The 23,280-nt window shown below is 34.5% G+C and overlaps 2 protein-coding genes and 3 long non-coding RNA genes across 5 annotated transcripts; 2 read left to right on the top strand and 3 right to left on the bottom strand.

Moving 5' to 3' along the window:
• The first annotated feature begins 1,060 nt into the window (after positions 1 to 1,060).
• On the top strand, positions 1,061 to 1,706 carry LOC110938815. The gene has a single exon (XM_022180873.2). The coding sequence runs from the start codon at positions 1,129 to 1,131 to the stop codon at positions 1,513 to 1,515; it is 387 nt and encodes a 128-aa protein (XP_022036565.1). The 5' UTR covers positions 1,061 to 1,128; the 3' UTR covers positions 1,516 to 1,706.
• A 582-nt stretch (positions 1,707 to 2,288) lies between these two features.
• On the bottom strand, positions 2,289 to 9,245 carry LOC110874032 (serine/threonine-protein phosphatase PP2A-2 catalytic subunit). Its single transcript, XM_022122984.2, has 11 exons — positions 8,987 to 9,245; positions 7,500 to 7,556; positions 7,341 to 7,424; positions 7,137 to 7,208; positions 6,944 to 7,015; positions 6,826 to 6,866; positions 6,671 to 6,737; positions 6,116 to 6,307; positions 5,941 to 6,030; positions 5,738 to 5,845; positions 2,289 to 2,685 (listed from the first exon to the last, which is right to left on the bottom strand). Exons 1-11 carry the CDS (start codon positions 9,074 to 9,076, stop codon positions 2,620 to 2,622), a joined length of 939 nt encoding a protein of 312 aa, XP_021978676.1. The 5' UTR covers positions 9,077 to 9,245; the 3' UTR covers positions 2,289 to 2,619.
• A 7,400-nt stretch (positions 9,246 to 16,645) lies between these two features.
• LOC110938805 lies at positions 16,646 to 17,241 on the top strand. The gene is made up of 3 exons (XR_002591709.2): positions 16,646 to 16,920; positions 17,015 to 17,045; positions 17,204 to 17,241. It is a non-coding gene; the product is annotated as an uncharacterized LOC110938805 (long non-coding RNA).
• A 1,278-nt stretch (positions 17,242 to 18,519) lies between these two features.
• Positions 18,520 to 20,014, bottom strand: LOC110874023. Its single transcript, XR_002555574.2, has 4 exons — positions 19,919 to 20,014; positions 19,639 to 19,713; positions 19,459 to 19,542; positions 18,520 to 18,917 (listed from the first exon to the last, which is right to left on the bottom strand). It is a non-coding gene; the product is annotated as an uncharacterized LOC110874023 (long non-coding RNA).
• A 33-nt stretch (positions 20,015 to 20,047) lies between these two features.
• LOC110874019 lies at positions 20,048 to 22,314 on the bottom strand. The gene is made up of 7 exons (XR_002555572.2): positions 22,129 to 22,314; positions 22,004 to 22,034; positions 21,641 to 21,845; positions 21,282 to 21,423; positions 21,140 to 21,198; positions 20,419 to 20,490; positions 20,048 to 20,331 (listed from the first exon to the last, which is right to left on the bottom strand). It is a non-coding gene; the product is annotated as an uncharacterized LOC110874019 (long non-coding RNA).
• Between the last annotated feature and the right edge of the window lie 966 nt (positions 22,315 to 23,280).

The following is a 23,280-nucleotide window of genomic DNA, read 5'->3' as shown; positions in this document are numbered from 1 at the left end:
CATCAACATTTAGAAATGACATCATTTTTAAATATAACAATTCTATACTCCATTCAAAGAGAATTTAATTCTCGATTTTACGGTATAATTCATAAAAATGATGAAATATATGAAAACATGGGGATCGATCTCTACCTTTTTGTATCATAAACTCTCTTGAATACAAATTTGAGACGAGTGTTTTATGAATGAAATAAATAAATAAAGAAGCTTTAAGGTGCATAAAACTAACTAAAATCATTTTATCTCATAATTTGAATGTATCATAAAAACATGATTCAATCTAATGTGATACATATGTTTTTAACCTAATAATAACTAAGAAACAAAGTAAAATATTATAATAAGTCAATAGTATATCAAAGTATATGACATTATATTTATTTTATTCAACACGTGCAATACACGATTTTTTTATGATATATTTTATTATCATTTTATTATATAAAATTACATTTATGCAATCTAACCTAGTTAGTTTATATAAAAACTAAAAACTTTATCATTTAATTAGCTTATATAAAAAACTAAAGTAAAAACTATTGGATTAACACATTACTTTATTACCTAAGAAGAAAGGAAAATAAAAATAAAAGGTAAATGTTTATGGCATGGTTTGGGTATTATGTATTTTTCGGATAATCAGTTTAGGTATCACCTATTGGGTTTCCAGTTTACTCGTCATATTCAGTTTCTTTTCACATCCTTAATTTTAGTTCATTAACCTAAACCCTCGTCATGTATGGTTTCTATATTAGTGGGGGGCATAATGTTTGGATTTCTAGAGGTTCATGTTTGGTTGGTTTAGCACAAAAAAAAGGGGAAAAAAAAAACTGAAAAAGTTTCTTAAAACTTTGTTTTTCATATATGTAACAATATTGTCATACTTCATACTTCAGAGATCCATCAACTTTGTTAGGTAATTTACATTCACTATTTCAAATGAGACATCTTACCATTAAAAAAGACTTGACAAAATTGGCCACCAACCAAATGTAAGAATGAAAAAGAATAAATTCATTACTAAGCATCCCAATTCATAACCTCAGTTATAACCCTCTGGCCTTTGCTATATTTCTTTCACATGACAATTTGCGAGCTCGAATCAAGCAAAATTTTCTAACACAAATGGGAGACGAATCTAATCCACACAAGCCCCGTTATGACATCACCATGTCAAGAAGAACTCGAAGAGCGCGGACACTCTTTGGAGAGAAAGTAAGTGCTTTGAAAGTCGAAGACAAACAAGTTGTGGAAGAGAATGAAGAAGAGAAGAGAAAGATGAAGTTCATTGAGGTTTTCGGCGGAAAGGATGATGAGGAAGAATGCAAAACATCTCTTGGAGGACATTTCACGGAGGAAGACAAGCAACGTCAATTGGTGGTCAAACATGAAAAGGGACACGACGGGGCGAGTCTTAAGAAAATCGTTAGCCGTTGTGCCAAGATGTGGGGTCATATGATTAAGATCAAAGGTGGTTCTCGGAAAAAGCGTGTTCTTCAGCTTACCATGTGATGACGGATGAAGACGCGATGATAGTTTTCGCCATCATGTATGTCTTTTTATATACAAACATATTATATGAACTATGTACATGATAAATAATGTTTGGAGGGGACTTCTCTATGCAGCGTGCACAACCTTAACTAGTTCCATATAATGGACCTGGCTTGTTATCCTTATAGTGTAACCGATTTTTGAACGGCATACTCACATTATAGATACTACATTTGTTTGCATTGGATAGAAGTTATTAAATTTTGACAGTTATTTTTTGTGCTAGTATACCCGATCCCTTGGTGGCGATCATGTCGAGTTGACAGAATGGCTTATTCGTCAAACCACAAAAGTGGTACATATTTATGTATCAAATACATCACCTTTTAACTAATATACACTTCAAATCGTGTAACTTTTACCACAATACGTTTAATCCATTTATGTAAACTTGTCAGGCAAGTTGGCTAGTGGTAAACAGGCCGCAAAAATAACACATATTTGTGTATCGAATGCATCAACTCTTAATAACTAATATACACTTCAAACCATGTAACTTTTAACACAATACGTTTAATCCATTTATGTAAACGAGTCAAGCGAGTTGTAAACAAGCGGGCATATTGTAAACGAGTTCTAAATCAAATATTTCCTACTTGCCATGTGTTACAAACATATTCTTACGAGAATTATACAAAAAATAATAGTAATATTACGAAACAAACCTGACAACAATGTTGTCAATGAAAAACCGACTTGAAGACATGCAACTAATGCAAGGTAGAGACCGGTTAGCATAAAATTTCGACAAATTGATGAAGAAGACTGTGTACTAATAGATCAAGTAGTGCGCACCAAAACATGTATATAGTCGGACTAATAGAAAAGTGGGCGAAAGAAAAGAATATGAAACAAGGTCCATATACATAAGATTACACACAAAAACCTACAAACAAAATAATGAAAAATTACATTGTCGGACAGTCAACAGCAAAATCCTAGGTTAGAGCGTAACTTGACCCAGGAAACCATCATAACGATGTCCGGTACACGATCATCCGATGAGCAGTTGTTCTTCTAGTTACATCAGGTCCTCACACGATCATCCGACGAGCATCAGTTTTACAGAAAATAATCAGGCGTTCTTCTAGTTACATCAGGTTCACCTCTCCTGGGAGCAGGTTCAAACTGCAATAGCAATTACTTTTTCAATCAACCAGTTGCCTAATAAAACTTCAAAAAAAGAAAGGGTCCTTGCGTCTTACATGAATTTTATTTTATTTTTTATTTTTTATTTTTTTGAGAATATCAATAACCCATCAATTTAGGGATGGCAATGGGTCGGGTACGGGACAGATTTTCGTAATCCCAGCCCCATATACGATTGTAAAACTGTGTCATAATTACCCGGTCCCATACTCGTCGGGAATCCGTTGGCCATTACCCGTTACCCATCAGGTGTACCATTTATGGTCTTATATAAGTTACTTGGTGGGATGCCCATTACCTGGAACCCCATCTTAAACTCACCTAGAAAACCAACCTGAATGATACAAAATATTCAACTTCGCTTCTACCAATTCCATAATTTTAATAATTTCAAGTTTCCAACATAAACAGGCTCGGGTAATCGGGCGGCTATCACCAAAATTCATAATTGTCCCAAACCCGCAAAAACTAAGAAAGCTAATCCCATACCCCTAGGGGTGTGCACGGTTCGGTTCGGTTTTTGGGCAAAACCAAAACCGAAACCAAAATGTCGGTTTTCGGTTTTTTAAAACCCTTCGGTTTCGGTTTTTTCAGTTTTTACGTCAGTTCGGTTCGGTTTTTCGGTTATTTTGGTTTTTGGAACAAAATTATGTAAGATTGAAAAAATAATAAGTATAATTTAAAATATAAGAATCTTTCTTATTTGTTTACATCTAAGTTATTATAGTTAACCTCTTTAATTTTTATGTTTCTCCGATTGTTCACTTAACGTGCAATTTTTTAAGTTATTATAATAGTTAACCTCTTTAATTTTATATAAAGAAGTTATTATAGTTAACCTCTTTAATATTTATATAAACCTAACATTCTAATCTATTTTTATGTTTCTCCAAAGCTTTTATTGAGATATTTTCTTTTATAATAATTTGAAGATCATTTAATTTTTATAATAAATTTTGTTATTTCTTGTAGGTAATAAATAAATCATATCAATTATAAATAAACATGTAATGTTTTTATTATGAACACTTAACATTAAGAATAAAATTAATTTCTACTAGCATTGGGTTAAACACTTAAAACAATTTAAACTTAAATATAAAAATATATGGATTGTAACTTATCGGTTCGGTTCAGTTTTTTTCGGTTATTGAAAATGGTTATCCGAAAACCGAACCGTCGGTTTTTGTTTCGGTTCGGTTTCTTCGGTTCTTTTGGTTTTCTGCTCACCCCTACATACCCCTATTGTTTCGGGTTTTCCAGTCGGGTTTAGGTACCTTAGCCATCCCCTACCAGGCATAACTTGTTTGATTATTAACTAAATAATTCTAAAATCCAGTCTAAAACAAGAAATGCTGCACTTATATACAGACCCTTGAAAGAAAACTGTGTAGCTTAAAGAGGGTTGCCTAAGGTATCTTTGACCTGTCACGGCGTCACCCTTCTACTTTCGGGTGTATTAAATCCCAAACATGCCAAACCAACAAGATTTAGCTAAAAGGTAATGGGTTGAAAGATACCCAAAGTTAGGGGTGTTCAGAATTCGATTCGGATTCGAAAAGTTCGAAATTCGACTCGATTCGAGTTCGATTAAAAATGTTCGAATTCGAGTTGCTTCGTATTTGAGTCCACTAATCGAATTAGAATCGAATACGAATTTATGATTTTGAATTTGATTCGATTCGAAATTCGAATTCAATTTATATATTTTTTTTAAATATATGTATATACACACACATATAACTTCTAAACTTGGCCAAAGTATGAACTACCTCCATAAGTGATAGTTTATTATTCATGACATTACCAAACCTTCTGACAAATAGCCGATACTACTTATTTCCAAATTTTTTTCCCAACTTAAATCGCTATCAGTAACCAACCTATCCTCTAAATTTTGGTGTTTTGATATATTGATAGTTAATTAATTTTGCACATTATTATATTTTATGTTGAATATAATTATTTTTAGTAGTTTGAAAAATATGAACGTAAAATAATTTATTGTTTAGGGTGAATTTGAATTAAATCAAATTTATTCGAATTCGAGTTTCACATACTAATCGAATACGAATTCATGTAAAAAATAAAAATTCCAAAAATTCAAGTTTAATTCGAGTTTCACATACTAATCGAATTGCAATAAAAATTCAGTATGCTTTCCTACCATTAACAAATTAACCATTTGCAACTTGCAAAACACTCGCAATTGTAGCAAGTAGGAACTCATTAAGACGTAAAACACTAACATTTAACACTAACAATTAACGGTTAAAACTTATAACACTAATAGCAAGCAATAAGAAGAAAGAAGAATGCTGGAACTAAGAAGCAAGGTACTGATATCAAGAAAATCGGTGATATATTTGTCAATATCGCCGATGAAATCGGTACCAATATTCTGACCAATATTTGACACCGATATTTTACATGGGGACCGATAACCGATATATCACGGATATTAACTGCATAGGTTTCAACTCCCTAACCCACCCAACTTGCCAGTTGCCGCTTGCCACCTCTAAGTATATTTGTGAGAGCTAAGTAGTTAATGCGGTAAAATATCGGATATCGGCCAAGGACCGATATTTGAGATATCGGTTATCGCGGTAGGATATCGGTAATTTTAATATCATGCTAAACTTATATATATAGCAATTTAACACTAACAATTCAGTATACTCTCCTACCATTAACAAATTAACCTTTTGCAACTTGCAAAACATTAACAATTGTAGTAAGTAGGAACTTACTAAGACTTAAAACACTAACATTTAACAATAACAACTAACAATTAAGACTTAAAACACTAATAGCAACAATAAGAAAAAAGACAGATAGTAGAACTAAGAAGAAAGGTACTGATATCGGGAAAATCGGTGATATATTGGTCAAATCTCGGTCCAATATCGGTCAATATCGCTGATATTATCGGTATCGATATTTTGTACCGATATCTCGGCAGGGGACCGATAACCGATATATCACTGATATATCGGGATATTAACTACATAGTGTGAGAGAGTGAAACCTGGATAAATGTGTGTCCCTTGCAATCATCGACCTCCAAGATAGAAGCCATATTCCCACACCTGTAACAGTAATTAGGTGCGCTAAAGATGGTGACCACCTTTTTTTCCTGTCAACCAAAAATCAGCATAGTATAAATAGTTGCATGACCAACATCATTATAAAAGAGACCTCAAAACAAAAACAGAAATTTCTAGTAAATACATGTCCCCAGTTAAATCCTTCCATGACCAGTTGATGAGCTCGAGCAATAAGCTTTAGGCTGTTGGTATGGTTAAATTGCTCTGATATATCCTGTAAATACATTTCAATATTTAATAAGATAGGTTGACGCATTAGACTTCAGGTATATTAAAAAAGTGTTTGGCAGTGCTTTTACTTGACCAAACGTGTAACCAGCACCACGGGGGGAGATACCCCAACCACAACGGTCATCTGGGTCAGACCATAAAAGATCACACATGGGCCCCTCGTGTGGGACCTCTTGAACGCGATCAAAATTTCTAATGTTATCTAGGGTTTCAATAGAAGGTGACAGCCCACCATGGAGGCAAAATATTTCTGATTCAACCTAGCATATGAAAATAAATTAAAACAAACAATTTAAAAATAGCATCAGCTACACAGTTTCCATAATAATATATAATATATAGGGGAAAATTCTTGTACAAATAATCTTAACATACTAAATATACAAATTGAAGGAAAAGTCAAAAAGACAAGGTGGCATTTTTGTAATTATCTATAACTATCAAAGTTACTCTACAAAAATGCCACCTTGTCTTTTTGACTTTTCCTTCAATTTGTATGTTTAGCAGGTTAAGTTTATTTGTATTTGATCTTCTGCCTTAATATATAATGGTGATAACATGACATATAATGTTGCATTAAAAACTTGTTACATTAGTGGACGAAAACAAAGGCGTATACTAACCAATGCGGTCAAAGGGAAATAATCAAATAGATCTGTAAATGTCTTCCAAACATTTGCATTGCCATACCTGGGAAACAAGATTTAAATTACACACCTTACTACATGAAAATATATAAAAATCCTCTGTCGTAAATTGTATAAGAGCACAAACTCACTTCCGAAGGCATTCATCGTAAAACCCATATACTTGAGTAATCTGTACATAAAGAAAATAATCCGGTTATATATCTGAAAACTAGCTGTGTCAAAAGTCAAATAAGTCAAACAAAATACCTGCCGGCTCTCATGATTCCCTCTTAAAATAGTAATTCGTTGAGGATATCGTACTTTCAGAGCCACCAAGAGCTGTAATAAAAAAAACATTGGTTATATATCATATCAAATACTTGTATAACATGCGACCAAGCGGGTCAGTAAAACAAATATAAATACGTCAGAAAGGCATGATTTAGAGACTTTTACTTACTGTGACAGTTTCAACAGAATAATACCCTCGATCCACGTAATCCCCCATAAACAAGTAGTTTGTATCCGGGCACTGATACGACGGTAGAGATGATGTTAATGTGATTATATCATGTAAGTTAAGATCAAATCGACTGCGTTTAAAGTATATGTGTTCTTTCAATCATATTGACTATGTTTCCTTCAAAAGAGTTAATGCTAATACCTTTCCTCCAATACGGAAAAGTTCAGCAAGATCATGGAATTGCCCATGAATGTCACCACAAATAGTCACCGGGCTTTTTACTGGCTGCAAACGTACATCAGTCCATACAGTATAACGACAACTGTTACTGAAATCGCAATAGAAAAAAAAAAGTCATACCTGAACATTGCTTTCATCTATTAATATCTCCTTTGCCTTGTCACATAATGTCCTAACCTACATCCACAAACACACAGTATCTAAATATTGTGCTTAACTTCCTAAATTTACTGTTACTCAAGAAGTAAATTTATATATTATGTATTAGAAAAATAATACTATTCTTCAAATAAAATAAACAAAGGCTATAAATATTAATGTATTAGCGTAGAAAAGTAGTTTTCCTAAAATAAAAGTACAAATCTGGCTGGAATCTTGCTGGAAACTCTCCGGAATCTAGGAATCTCGCCGCAATGTACGCCTGAACCATCACCTGGAGAATTTGAATGCAATTGCCTCGACTTAAAGCGCAATTGCCTCGACTTAAAGCGCAATTGCCTCGCCTCGCCTGAAAAATGGGCCTAGGCGCAAGAGGCGATGGCTTTTAACAGCTATGTATGATTCACATTCTAAATGAAGTGTATATTCAATCGACTATCAGGATTAGCGTCTTCAATACATATTAATAATACAAACATGAATTACCAGAGGTACTACATAGTATAATTATGTAGCCCATTCATGTATATTGTCAAACTCAAGAAACTTGTGAAGCAAATTTTGATTAATTATACATTGTCAAACTCAGGAAACTTGTGAAGCAAATTTTGAATTTTTTTTTTGGACGAATATTTAGTTTTACCAATTTCAAGATTCACCTGGGCAAATTACATAAGGATAGCAGGTAGACGAGCAACAAACTGCGCCGCCATACCCTTCTGAATTTTGATTAATTAAATTGCAAATTTAACAATATCATTCAACTCCTAGTGCTCCTTTTTTCTTTTTACATATCACAATCTTAAATACTTGCAGTAAGGGTGTAAGGGGTGCTCACCTAAGAGGTGAGTCCCCTCTCTTACGTCCAACCAATCCTCGTGTGCCACGTCAACTCCCCTCTTAAACTCCCCTAACACCCTAAATTGATGGCGGCACTCCCCTCTTAGGTGACTTGGTTTTTATTAAAAAAAAAAAAAAAAGAAAAAGAAAGAAAGAAAGGTTTTGATTGGTCCACTCATCCTCTCTCCTCCCTCTCTCCTCCCCCTCTCTTCGGTGAACCCCCACCGGTTTCACTCCCTCTCTCTACCTCACCGCTATGTCGGCGGTACCACCATTCTCGGTGGATCTACTCCCCGCATGGGGTTCCCGCTTACACCCCGAACCCCCTAACTGTTAACTTTAAATTGTCAGAAATCAAGAGCAAGTGTGATTCTCTCCACTTAACATTATTCAACCACATCATAAATTAAAAAAACAAAATGATTTCAGCCAAGAATTGAGATCAAAAATATATAATCGATTAACGAACTCAGATCCATCAATAACCACAGTAACCAAAATAAAATAAATAAATACATAATTCCATTCCATTCCAATCATATACAATAGTCAAATAACAGAAACCCTAAAACACAAAATTAATCAAAATAAACGGTGAAAAATAAAACCTCGGGTTCGATTAAGGGTTTGCACTGCATGAGCTGTGATATTTGCTCGTCCAGATTCCCATGGGTGTCCGATGCAAGCTCTACACTCATTTTTATGTGTGTGTGTGTATTTTTGTGAAGACAGATAGGGGTTTGAAGAATAGATTGATTGGAATTCAGGTGTGGAGATTGTAGAGGGAGTGAGTGAATTTGGAGAAGAAAAGGTTTGAAAACCGTCGAGATCGATGTTATCGATTCTTGTTAGGGTAGGCTAAGGGCATGTTTGGGTAAGCTTATTTAAACAACTTATTGACTTTGGTTTGGAAAAGTGAGGATTTTGTGATTTATTGATTTATTGGTTTTTCCTTCTCACATACACCCTCTTTGTCAAACATCATTTTAGAACTTATCACTTTTCAAAAAGCCAATAAGTTGTTTCAAAAAGCTTACCCAAACATGCCCTAAATGTACCCTTTTATTACTTTTTATACCCCTATTTCCATAAAATCATATTAAAACTTTTAATATTTACCCCCTATATAAATCATCATTATAAAAAATATTTTTTTTGTTAAAAACAAATTCAAAAGTGTAAAAAAAGATTCCTGACGTTTTTTTAAATATTTATTTTTTAATTTTTATTTAAATCATATTTTTAAAAAGTTTTTATACATTGTTTCTAAAAACACTTTCTCAAATAGTATTTTGATTATGTTTTTTTTTACTGAACATTTTTACAAATAAATAATAACATGTTTTCTTATAAAAATAATTAAAAAAAATTGAACTTTCTTTTTGAAAAAAAATCTATATTATGTTTTTTTCCTCGTCTAGTTTGTATTTTAAATGTCTTACTTTTATATTTTTTAATACTTTAGACGTGTTTATAAAACAATTAACAATTTTTATTTATCAAAAAAGTAAAAAAAATCTTTTAAAATAGCGTTTACAGCCCTAGTACATATTAATCATTGTAACCATCTATGTAAGTGAACAAATAAACAACAGTACTAAAATTATTTTATCAAACTATAAATTAACAATCTATATAAATTCAAATTTAATTAGTGTAAAGAGTATGTTATAAACAAGTTAAAACCAGTTTAAGACTTGGATCGAAGTGAACACTTTTCTAAAGCAAAACAAATAGATAGCGTTGATTTACAAATATTTTTCTCTTCTTCATTTAAAAAATATATTAAACTGGTTGATTTCAAAAATATATGTGGATTTATTTTGTAATAAAAAAATATTATATTAATTATTAAAATATTAAAAATAATAAGTATAAGATATTTAAAATACAAACTAGACGAGGAAAAAATATAATGTAAACTTTTTTCAAAAATAAAATTCAAAACTTTTTTATTATTGTTTTTATATGAAAAACGTTATTAGTAATTTGTAAAGATGTTCAATAAAAGAAAACATAATCAAAATACTATTTGAGAAAGTGTAAAAAATATCTGAATTTTTTTTAAATATGTTTTTTTAAATAAACATAAAAAATAAACAATTTAAAAAACGTTTATAATATATTTTTACACTTTTGAATTTGTTTTGTAACAAAAAAGAATCCTTTTAAAAAATATGACTTGTTTAGGGTGTAAATATGCCAAATTTAAATGTAATTTTATAGAAAGGGGGTATAAAAAGTAACAAGAGGGGGAACATTTAGTAGCCCCCGTTCTTGTTTTGCTTTACAGGAAAATTAAATTGATGATCCCTTGAACTTTCTACATGTTGACATGTTAGATCCCTTCGAGATGAGGAATTAATTAAAGAGTAAATTGCCAAAATCATCCCTGAGTTTGGGTATGTTTGTCATTTTCATCCAAAACAATTTTTTTGTACCATATAGTCCTTCACTTTTGGAATATTTTGTCATTTTCATTCAAACGTCTAACTTTTTTGCCAAGATCGTCCCTGAGATTTGGGATTTTTGCCATTTTTATCCAAATGTTAAAAAAAAATAAAGCAAATTAGATGTTTGGATGAAAATGGCAAAAATGTCCAAACCTCAGGGACTATGTTGTACAAAAAAGTTTTTTTGGATGAAAATGACAAACATGCCCAAACCTCAGAGACGATTTTGACAATTTACTCTTAACTAAATTATAGGATAAAAAACCAACATTACTTCGGGTTTCTCATATGAGTCGATCAACCCAAGTTTCGCATATTAAATCGCTCTACTTGTTAACCTTGAGCAAAAGTAGTGGATTAGGCCATATACTATGGGATAACGCCTCGTCCAGGTGGCATGGAGGTCGGCGTGATGGGACAGGGCACACATGCGGAGGGGTGGGTTTAGGGCGTGGAGAGGGGCAGTGTGGAGGTGGAAACGGTGTGAGAGGAGTTTTGATGGTGGGCCCCCGTGTGTCAATGACTACTGACGTGTGGTTATGATGTATGATTTTTAATATATTTTTAAGCACTTTCCACTTGTTTATCAAGTTTTAAATTTATAAAACACGATACAACATTATCACTCTCTACAACACGATAGGGCAAGTGCACCTATCGTTGGCGTAGTATAGTGATGGTAAGATACCGAGGTCGTCCAATGACACAAGAGCTTTTAATACTGGAATATCGTCAACGTCTTATCTAACCGAATTTTTAGAAAAGGTTTATAAAAAGTAAAATAAAGAAAAAAGCTAAAGTGATAAATGAAAGAGTTAACTGCCATTTTCGTCCCTGTGGTTTGGTCACTTTGGCCATTTCAGTCCATTTTTCAAAAATGCGCCATTTTCCTCCCCGACGTTCTGGAAAGGTGCCATTTCAATCCAAAAATCATAACCCAGTTAAGTCGGTTAGTAAATAAGGACTGATTGTGTAAATTTGTAACATAAAGGACTGATTATGTAAATTTGTAACACCACCACCACTAGCCCTGCCACCACCACCACTCCGCTGCCACCACCACCACTCCGCTGCCACCGCCACCACCAATTTTGTTGATGATAATGTTGTTGCTGATAATGTTGTTGCTGCTGTTACTGTTGCTTCCTTCAAATATTAATAGAGGCGATGATGATGATGATGAATTTGTCGTTCATCACCGCACCACCACAGCCCTGCCACCACCACTCTCACAGATGTCAACAGTGTCATCTCCCCCAAAGCGGTCAACAGAAGGTCAAACAGGAAAGTCAACGGCTCAAATTAACGACCAAAATCAGGTTATATTCCAATTAACCTGGTGCAAACATTGTACAAGTATAAACGAATGAACCGGAACAAGAAAACGAACCGTTAACGGCTGGAACGACGTGTTGACTGATTCCGGCCACTGTGAAGATTCCGGCGAAGTTGCAGGTTCGGTTCCGGCTAAAATCGATGTGTTTGAGCATTGTGAGGGGTGTAAAATGTTTGTGGGGATCTAAGGAACTTCAGATGTCCGTTCAATTCGACCCAGATCGACAGAAACAGAAGATTAACACGTAGGGGTGTGGGGTGTCGGAAAGATGGTCGGATTTACTCCGGTCACCGGAGTAGAGAGGTAAAGGTGATGGTGGTGGTGATTGCAGAGCATAGAGAGAGAGAGAGAGTAGAGAGAGAGTGTGTGGTGGTGGTGATGGCAGTGGTGGTGGTGGCAGCGGAGTGGTGGTGGTGGCAGGGCTGTGGTGGCGGTGGCGGTGGTGGTGGTGGCAGCGGAGTGGTGGTGGTGGCGGTGGTGGTGGTGGTGGCAGCGGAGTGGTGGTGGTGGCAGGGCTAGTGGTGGTGGTGTTTAATATTTACTTAAATGGTCCTTTATGTTACAAATTTACACAATCAGTCCTTATTTACTAACCGACTTAATTGGGTTATGATTTTTGGACTGAAATGGCGCATTTTTGAAAAATGGACTGAAATGGCCAAAGTGACCAAACCACAGGGACGAAAATGGTAGTTAACTCTAAATGAAATAAACAGACAAGATAGAATCACTTGATTCTAACTCATCTTTTATGTATCCTTTGATGATTTCCGCACTTTGGATTTTTTTAAGAGATTATCTTAGTTATAGTGGCATGTCCCTCTTTTGGAGGCAACGCTACCCTCAGCCATATTGGTCTAAGTCAACAAGGATACAATTCTGCAAGGTCGGAATATTGAAAGATAATTAAGTAAATTATTAATGCAAAATGTGGCATGTCCCTCTTTTGGAGCCAACGCTACCCTCAGCCATATTGGTCTGAGTCAGCAGGGATTTGGTCCCGCAAGACCGATTTAAAGTTTTAATAGTAGTTTATTTATAAGGGATTCAAGTCGTTCTTACTTCCCCTGATTTGATGCTATCTGCCTCAAAGGAAGTCCTAATAAGCTTGAATCAAGTCCTCGCAGGATCTATACACTGAACGAGGCAAAATTTACCCAACCACCCTTCTAACCCCCTTCCAGGCAGTTAACGTGCTTTATATAGACCGTAAAGACACGAATGAGTGAATCAACAAAACATGAAGAGATGATAGAATAAAGTTCACTTTCAATATAAAAAACTAGATATTAAAGTCATTAATAAAAATCTAATTTAAAAGTTAACCAAAGCTTGGAAAACAAAAGTAATACATAAATGACTTGTCTTCAGCAAGTGATGTAAGAGATTAGCTAATCATGGCATTTGTTTGTCTTCAGCAAATGATGTAAGAGATTAGCCAATCATGACATTTCTTTGACAAAAACCCTTACGATCAATCTTGGATCCCGAGACTACTACACACTCTAAAGATAGATGATGGACGAATGTGGTGGATGATGGTGGTATTGTGGTGGTGGAGTGGTGGGTGTGAGAGAAGTGGTTTGCCAAGGGATGGATTGCAATTGAACCAAGTACCCCTATTTATAGTTGGAAACAGACAGTCTACACGGCCCTGTGCCCCCTTCTTCTCTGTCTTCATTTAATGAGTTGTGTCACTCTGTATGCTTGCACGGCCCCGTGGCCATTGTACTTGTTGTACTATCCAAGATTTGCAATCTGGGATTTGACCACAGCCAGCCCGTGTCCATGGGACACGGCCCCGTGTCTCGTGTCTGCTTTTGTTTGTCTTTTTCTTTCTAGAATCTTAAATGGGGCACGACCCCGTGCTTGTCTTTTGATTTGTTGTTTTTGGTCTTGGGGTGAAGCTCGGAAGGTCGTATGATGTATCAACTTCCCTTCTTTTGTATTTATGCTGGTTTTTGTCGTTAGTTTATTCCTTTTGTACATTTAAACTCTTTTAATCCTGAAAATCAAAAGTATACAAAGACACACACTTTTTCCAACATTAGTACTAAAAAGAGTCGATTTTATACCTTATTTGATATAACTTATATGTTGCATTTGGTGCATATCAAATACCCCCACACTTGAATCTTTGTTTGTCCTCAAGCAAAACTCTTTAATATTGCTTACACACCCAAATGGAATTGGTAGAGAAGAAGTTTTTGGGTCTTGTTGTAGAGTGTCGGGAATCCAAGTTTTATTTATTCTTGTTTTTACATTATTTACAATCCTATTCGACATGATTTATTTAGAACTCTTTTTAAGAAAAATAAATATTTTTTGGCATGACATGCCTTTTAAAATTTCGTTAAGCTATATACAAATTCACACACCTCACAAGTGATCACTCAACACTCGGCCGAAGATGTATAAGTGAAACGCTCGATCCCGGTATGGAACTTACTCCTACCATATGTTTGACAAGTAATCAAACTTCCTCATTTTTAACATAATCTTTGTAAATATCAAGAGGACTTTAAAAGGGTAGGTTTTATTTGAAAAATGGCTAAAGGCGTAAAATGTCGGTCTTCTTTTGAAAAATTTATTTGTGACTTAGGTACAAACTAAAGGGTTATAAGCAATAAATTTGCTTATTTATTTCAAGCAACTAACGATTTTTTTTATATAATAAATATTCACAAGATAACTAAGTCACATGTTTTTGTGTATTTCAAAAGAACCGAATTTTACTAAAATAAAGGGGGTGTGAAAATAAGAAGGTTTTTGGGTGACGGGCGATTTATGAAAAATTGTGTTTTACGGGTTTTGAAACGAAAGGTTTAGGCTCAAAAAGGTTAACTAAGGGAAATTTTGTTTTTGGTGGGGAGATAAATAGAAAATAAGGTTGAAAAAGAAAAGGGTTTATAGTCGTAATGTGTCACACCCCTTTCTAAGGCGGAAGCACGAGGTGTGATCTGAAAAGATTCTCATTACATACGAATGGTAAACATACTACATGATCATAAAATAAACTCCACTTGCCATTCATAGTTTATCATCCAAAACAAAAGTTAAGTTTAAGTTTACAACATCACATAAGATAATTGTTTGAAAAGTTTACAACTTCATTTCAAAAACAAATATCAAGGTTTTGTTCATTATATCTCCGCAGAAGGCGGGAGATAACGAACAAATCCAGCAAAAGTGGCACGGAGCATCGACACAAAATGACTTGAAACATAATCAAACATCCCGAACAAGGAGACCCCGCGTACATCCATCTAGTTACCTGAAATACATGTAAGTTTTAGAAAATCGTCAACATAAGTTGGTGTGTATTCATGCAGTTTTTATATAGAATGTTTGTATACTTATATGAAAACATGGTATGCAATTTGTAAAATGTATCAGTAAACTGAGTTCTGTAAATGTAAGGAATACGAGATGGCTAATGGTTGCAAGGCCACTAACATATATCACGGCATAGGAAGCCACAAAACCTAGGCATTTTTGTCGAGATCGACTGAGACACAAAAGCACTCTTTGGTAGAAATAGGCCAAGAGTGAGGTTGCCTGAAACCCATTAGATCTAACTTTTCGTTCCCCGGTCTAAATGTATACGTTGATTAATGGTGCTTATGATACCCTATTCGTCACATGATCTATGTGTCATTCCTTAGTTTTGTGTTCTACATACCATTGTACATGTATTTTCCCCAAGTTTAGAGAACAAGTAAAAGTTTAAAAGTGGGACATGAACTCACAAATTTGCGTAACTTGCGTCGTAAACGTCACCAGCTTTGTCGTGTAGGTGTCGCAACCTATATGTGTTCTATGTACGTTAGTCACTAGACTTGTAACACACAAGTACAAGTCACCATCTTAGGTTCATGTATTCGTCTTGTATATGTTCATCGTTTGTGAGGGTCGTGTCCTCGCTTGTCAGGTCTCGCCCGTTTGTCTTGTTTTTGTAATTTGTGTTTGATATCGTTCATTTATGAATATATATATTTTACTTCCAAAAATATATATTTGTTTATGTAGTATTTGACAAACGATAGGTGTTAAAAATAATTATATTTTTAACTTGTCCAAATATGTTACTTATATTATTTTCCAAAAATAAATATAAGTCTTTTGTTAAATAATATTTTCAATATTATTTTTGTGCAAGTATACTTAGGAAAATATACTTGTATTTTCATGTAAATACTTGTGTATTTTACATTATTTGTCAAAAATCAATACTTTGATTTTTAATATTTTCTGGAATTATATTTCTTAAAAATAATATTTTTAAGACTTGTGTGAAATATATCTATAATATATTAAAAAGGAGAAGTGATGTACCAAATTGTAATTTTACTACAAGTACAAGTTATTAAGCAACATTTACAAGTGAGTGCAAGCCAATATAATAGGGGTTTGGCTTTATTTTTAAGACGCCCGTAGGGTTAAAGTTGAGATTTCACCCTGCTACAACCCATCGGCCGTTGTTGAACATCAATCACCATTGTTCAATGCGACCTTTCGGTAATCCGCAGTTCCCATCTCCCCTATAACCTGATTTTTGATTCTTAAAGATTCCATCAATAGCGTTGAATCTCATCTTCTCCTTAACCTGTTTTTCGATTCTTACCTCAATCGACCATTTCTCATGACATGGGAACTGCTGAGTTCAAAAAATCTATGGTTCGTTGTCAGAACTACAAGGTGAAAACGAAGATTCAAGTTTATTTTAGATCCACCTATGAAGATTCAGAAACAGGTAACCTGTAACTCGAGGTGTTTCGATTTGTTTGGTTTTTTGTTTCTCTATTAATTTGATTTTGATTGTTTGAAGTGTTTATTGGCTTTTGTAGATTTGATTACAAAACCCTAAAATCAATCAAGGTATGTGAATTTGGATTCTTTTGTATCTCTTGTGTTTCCTTTTTTTCATATGATTATACGTCTAGGGTTTGTTATTTGTTAATTTGTTTCCCTGGTTTAATAACTATTGATACTTCTGTTTATTGCATCCAAACGCCATACTGATGGTTCATTGCCAGTTGAAGGCTTTAATCTTGAATTGGAGAATTAGAATGGAGAGAAAGTGAAGGTGGGTACTGAAGACTACAACGGTATGGTTCGTTCGTAATTAATCGCTCGGATCCGGCCATGGGGAAAGATCGAACAACATATGTGTTATAGGATACAATGGGAATCGGCTCATAGGTGTGAAGGGTGGAAATCACGGCCTGATGAAGAGACTGGTAAGTGCATACATTGGTCAGATATGATTGAACTATATATATATAGGCAAAAGATCAAATACAAATAATCTTAACATACTAAACATACAAATTGAAGGAAAACCCAAAAAGACAAGGTGGCATTTTTGTAATTACCACCAACTATCAAAGTTACAACCAAAAATACCTAAAAAAACACAATTTTTTTTTAACATTTTTTATTAAAAAATCGCTACATTTCGTTAGCAAAAAAAAAATAAAATAAAAAAAAAAAGTTTTTTTTTTTTGGCTGCTACTAAAAGTAGCGATTTTTTAATAAAAAATGTTAAAAAAATAAAATAATTTGTGTGTTTTTTTTTTATTTTTTTAGATTTTTTTAGGTTTTTGGGGGGTTTAGTTTTTAGCATTTTAGCTTGGGTGGGGGGGGAGGGTTAGGTTTTTGGGGGTGGGGGGTGGGGGGTTAGGTTTTTTTAGGTTTTTGGGGGTTGGGGGGGGGGTAGGTTTTTTTTTAGGTTTTTGGGGGGTGGGGGGGGGGGGTTAGGTTTTTTTAGGTTTTTGGGGGGTGGGGGGGTGAGGGGTTTAGGTTTTTTTTTGGGTGGGGGGAGTGGTTAGGTTTTTTTAGGTATATTTGTAGAGTAACTTTGATAGTTATTGATAATTACAAAAATGCCACCTTGTCTTTTTGAGTTTTCCTTCAATTTGTATGTTTAGTATGTTAAGATTATTTGTACAAGAACTTTACCCTATATATATATACTAGTGGGAAGGCCCGCGCGTTGCCGCGGGTATTTATGATTTTTTGCCGCACGTTGCCCAACGAGTTCACATAGTTTATTTTTTTAAACCAGTTTGTTAACACAACTAATATAGCAATTGAGTATAAACAAAGAATTGACATAAAAACAACAATCACCAAGGCTCTTTTTCTTTTAACGACCAACGATAAAAGCTCCCCCCCGTTCTATATAAAGGCCGACCCAAAAACTTATTAGCGAGAATTGATATCCGGCTAAGTTTCTTACCCAGTGCCAATCTTTCTTTCTCATCAGGGTGAGGATTATCTTTAAAAGAACTAATTCCACAAACAACAAACACTAAATCAAACTACACGAAAAAAACTTAAAATTTATACACATAATACTCCCAAAATTTACATTCACAAACTTTATATGTTCTATTGCCTCCTATACACATAATGCTCCGAAAATGTACATTCACAAACTTTATATGTTCTATTGTTCTTTACCTGAAAATTTGCACGCTTATGGGCACACGGGCTTAATGGGGCCCGACCCATTCCTCAACTTGGCATCCAAGTATCCATTTCTCGACATCAGATCATATAGTTGGGATAAATGGTGCGTTTATAAGGTGGGATGAGTGAAATCAATAATCTGATCTTGCGATTGTAAATTGAGAAAGAAGACCGGCTGTTTGAGCAGGTAAAATGTCACCGAACCTGCCTAGTTGCCCTTCTGTTAGCATGGATGGATCCTAGTTTCAGTGTGCTCTCCCCAAACCCACTGCCAACCTGTCATTTTAAAATAAAACTCAATTTTCAACATCCACCCAAACTGTTGCTCGAATCTCGGAATGAAGTTTATGAAAGAAAAAAAACCTCAATTTACCCATTTACTTTTGAATGGGTCAATTTACATTATAATTGTTATAATGCCGTTTTTGTATTCATTATTCACATATCACGTATAATGTATATATAAATGTGTATTTAATAAAAATGAGCCGAGCAACTCGTGAGTTGCTCAAGATCGGCCTGAGAAAAAGCTTATGCCTAAGTAAATGCTGTGTGAAGCTCGTCGGGCTCGTCGAGCCTGAGTGTAGTATTCGTTTTTATTAATATTTAATAACATTTACCTTTTATTTAGAGTTGTCTAGTAAACGAGCCGAGCCGAGCCGAGCTTATTTAAACTTGGTTATGAGCCGAGCCCGAATCTAAAAATAAGCTTGTTATGAGCTGAGCGGAGCCGAGCTTATTTAAATTTGGTCACAACTTGTTCAAAAAAAGATTTGATTGATGCAAACTATATTGTTTATGTCCAAAAAATACGGACCTTCAGGAACTAAAGGAGACTGTGGGCATCCTCTTAGATCAGTTCCGTGACCGTAATTATCACAAGTGATTAGATATGATGGCACTGCAGATTAAAAAAACAAGTTTCGTGGTCGGAAAATGTAAAAGAAAAACAAAATGAAAAGTTAAATCAGCTAATTTATTAGCGTTGGCGACTTACAACTTGGAGACGACACCTGCTTGGATGCATGTCGCCATGGATCTTGTGATCCATTTGTAAATACCATTTTTGATCCTGGATGTACATGTTGAAATATAAAATTATGACCAGTTTACCACTAATCAAATGTCCAAATTACCCTTTAATGATGAGAACACATGAATCTTTAGACCAAATCATATCATTGATAGTTTCAGTTTATAATGATGACAATACAAAAAAAAAAATGTTCTAACATAAAATTCCACCAAAGGAAAACACTGAATTTAAGTGCTCATACCAGCAATGTCTGTGCCCCCATAGTACAGATTTGTAGCATCAACAACCGGATATACACCCTCTCAAAAACACATTTTTGCATAGATCCAAATGGTACCTGTCACAAATCACAATCAAATTACAACAAATGATAGACCCGTGGTGTGTGCTGTAACAATAAAAAATCATGGAAATGATTTTAATAATACGAAAGACGGTAGTGTTCATGCCTTGTGTCAACTTTTGAAGAGCGAATGCTATTGTTTGCAGGTGCCACTTGGAAATATGCAACTTCAGTACAAACTTGGAACCACCATAACCGATCACCAGATGAGTCACTCAGGGTGGTTTTTTTAGGCTTTCTTGGTTATATGTTTCAACTTCAGCACCAAAACTTCCAACGTAATATTCCTTTATGTAGTTTGTGTAGGCTTTCTGCATAAAAGGTCTTTTAGTTTTTTGATCAAAGATTATTAGAGAAAAATGAGTCTATGAAAGAAATTCAAAGAAACTTGGGATTACCACTAAATCATCTTCGGCCTTCTTAGCTTCTATCATAGGGGTGCAAAGTTTATCGGGATTCCCATATTGAAACTACCATATTCACACATCATGTCAGCTAAAGCGGATTTAAATAAAAAAAATAGATTAGAAAGAACCAGACCAAACGGGTCAAAGAAAGCAAAAGTCACCAAGAGTGTATTTAATACATAAACCCTCCTTAATTATGTAATTTGCATTGGAGCTCTTCAGTTTTTGGTTGTGTTATACTCATCCCATCCTTTAATCCTACCCGAGTACCATATCACTTTCCCCTCCATCCCTTAACCTATGTTATCATATCCACCATATATTTATCATACAAAAATAAAATTGAAATTGAATTCATGATGAGCGGGACAAGTCCAACTAAAAAGCCCCAATCATACCCATCTCGCTATTTAGTTTAAACCATTACACCCATGTGAAAATGTGGTTTAGTTATAGGCTCACTGCCTATGTGTGATGTCAATGACGCGACATTTTAACAATTATGGTGTAGTTAAAACACGTACAGATACCCTTAGCCCCAAATTGACATTTTATGTACCAATATTATCAAAAAGGAAATAAAGAAATATACCAATCACTGAATCCGAATGTGCTAGTCAAACATGAGATAATAAAAAGCAATAACTAATTCCAAAAAAACCTTCAGAAAATAGAAACAGTTAAATGAAAACAAGGAAACAAGCTTACAAACCTGAACATTTGTTTACTTCTCTAATGAGTAAGATCCCTTCTTCTTCCAAAGACCAACAACTTTAAAAACACAACATATTCACATTTCCACCAACATAAACTTGAATAAACAACAGTTTAAACGGCGTCGGTTAGAAACTTACCAAAAGTGGCGAAACGACGGTTGTACTGAATACGCTTGTGAGCGCATCCCTAAGGCGCACTGCTTCTTCTTGGCCTGCTTGGCCACCTTAAGTGTTTGGCCTCACACTTTTCTGGCATGATCCAATGATCCGTGAACCTTTCCTATTATCAAATTAGACAATAACAGACTTCACTGACCGGTTAATACAACTACATATTAAAAAACAAACGAAGAGATATAACTAACTAAAAATCAAATACCAACTACAAAATCCCTAAAGAAACAGCTAAGGTTGATAAAACTAACCAAAAATCAAATAATTCTCACTCTTTATAACTTCAATTTTATGTAACATTTACATAGTTCAATAATTCTTACCAGTCTCTTCATCAGACCGTGATTTCCACCCTTCACACCTATGAGCCGATTCCCATTGTATCCTATAACACATATGTTGTTCGATCTTTCCCCATGGCCGGATCCGAGCGATTAATTACGAACGAACCATACCGTTGGTAGTCTTCAGTACCCACCTTCACTTTCTCTCCATTCTAATTCTCCAATTCAAGATTAAAGCCTTCAACTGGCAATGAACCATCAGTATGGCGTTTGGATGCAATAAACAGAAGTGTCAATAGTTATTAAACCAGGGAAACAAATTAACAAATAACAAACCCTAGACATATAATCGTATGAAAAAAAGGAAACACAAGAGATACAAAAGAATCCAAATTCACATACCTTGATTGATTTTAGGGTTTTGTAATCAAATCTACAAAAGCCAATAAACACTTCAAACAATCAAAATCAAATTAATAGAGAAACAAAAAACCAAACAAATCGAAACACCTCGAGTTACAGGTTACCTGTTTCTGAATCTTCATAGGTGGATCTAAAATAAACTTGAATCTTCGTTTTCACCTTGTAGTTCTGACAACGAACCATAGATTTTTTGAACTCAGCAGTTCCCATGTCATGAGAAATGGTCGATTGAGGTAAGAATCGAAAAAACAGGTTAGGGAGAAGATGAGATTCATCGCTATTGATGGAATCTTTAACGCTGTGTTCCCGAGTTTAATAAAAGAAAGAAAAGAAAAGAAATAGAGTTTAGTAGAGAAAAGAAAGGAACAAATAAAAATTATTGTGTGTTCCAGAGTTTCAAGTAAAGTAAAGGAAAGAAAGGAGAATAAACATTTTTTTGCATTCCCGAGTGGAGAGGAAAAGAAAGGAAAGTGACAATTTTTACTATTATACCCTTTTAAGTAATACTAAAATAAAAATAACCCATACATTCTCGTCTTCTTTAAAACATTCTTTTATCTTCAATAACAAATTAAACTCCATTTCAACCAACCTAAACTTGTGTCCCATCATGCAAGAAAAGTGCTAGGGGTGCAAACGATCCGAGCCTAAGGTCAACCAAGCTCGAGCTCGTTTAACATATGAAAGCTCGAGCTCAGCAGGATTCAAGCTTTGACTTTAAAACCTCGAGCTCGGCTCGTAAGTAATTTTTCAAGTTCGCCCTCGGCTCGGGCTCGACTATTTTAGTATTTGTTAATTAATTTTATATTAATTATAATTATTTTTACACAATCTGAGTATGCTGATAGACTTGCAGATGCTATTTTGTGCCTTTGACTACTATAATTCAGTTAGTGCTTTAATATGGAATTCTACATACATTCCTGGTGTTTCAAAGTAAGTAAAAAGTAATAATAAGTGCAAAAGAAGTTTTGCTCCTGCATCAATTATAGTCTTGTAGAACAAGATCATAAAGCTCTAACTTTCCCATCAGGTGAAGCGGTTTTCTGCAATTTCAAATCGACCGGTGGTTAGTTCCTGCATATACGTATGTTTTATTAATTAAAAAATAATAATAAGTGCAAATTGAATGAAAAGAAACAAACTGGTCTATAATTTATATCGAATATGCATCCGCCGCTAGGGGTATCAACGGGTCCGTGTATGAAGCACAACAGCCACAACGAACATATCAAACTGGATACCAGTTCAGTCGT

The sequence above is a fragment of the Helianthus annuus genome, chromosome 1 (genome assembly GCF_002127325.2).
Source record: "Helianthus annuus cultivar XRQ/B chromosome 1, HanXRQr2.0-SUNRISE, whole genome shotgun sequence".
NCBI lineage: Eukaryota > Viridiplantae > Streptophyta > Magnoliopsida > Asterales > Asteraceae > Helianthus > Helianthus annuus.
The sequence above is the reverse complement of the archived record's forward strand: the minus strand, read 5'-3'. Positions and strand labels throughout refer to the sequence as shown.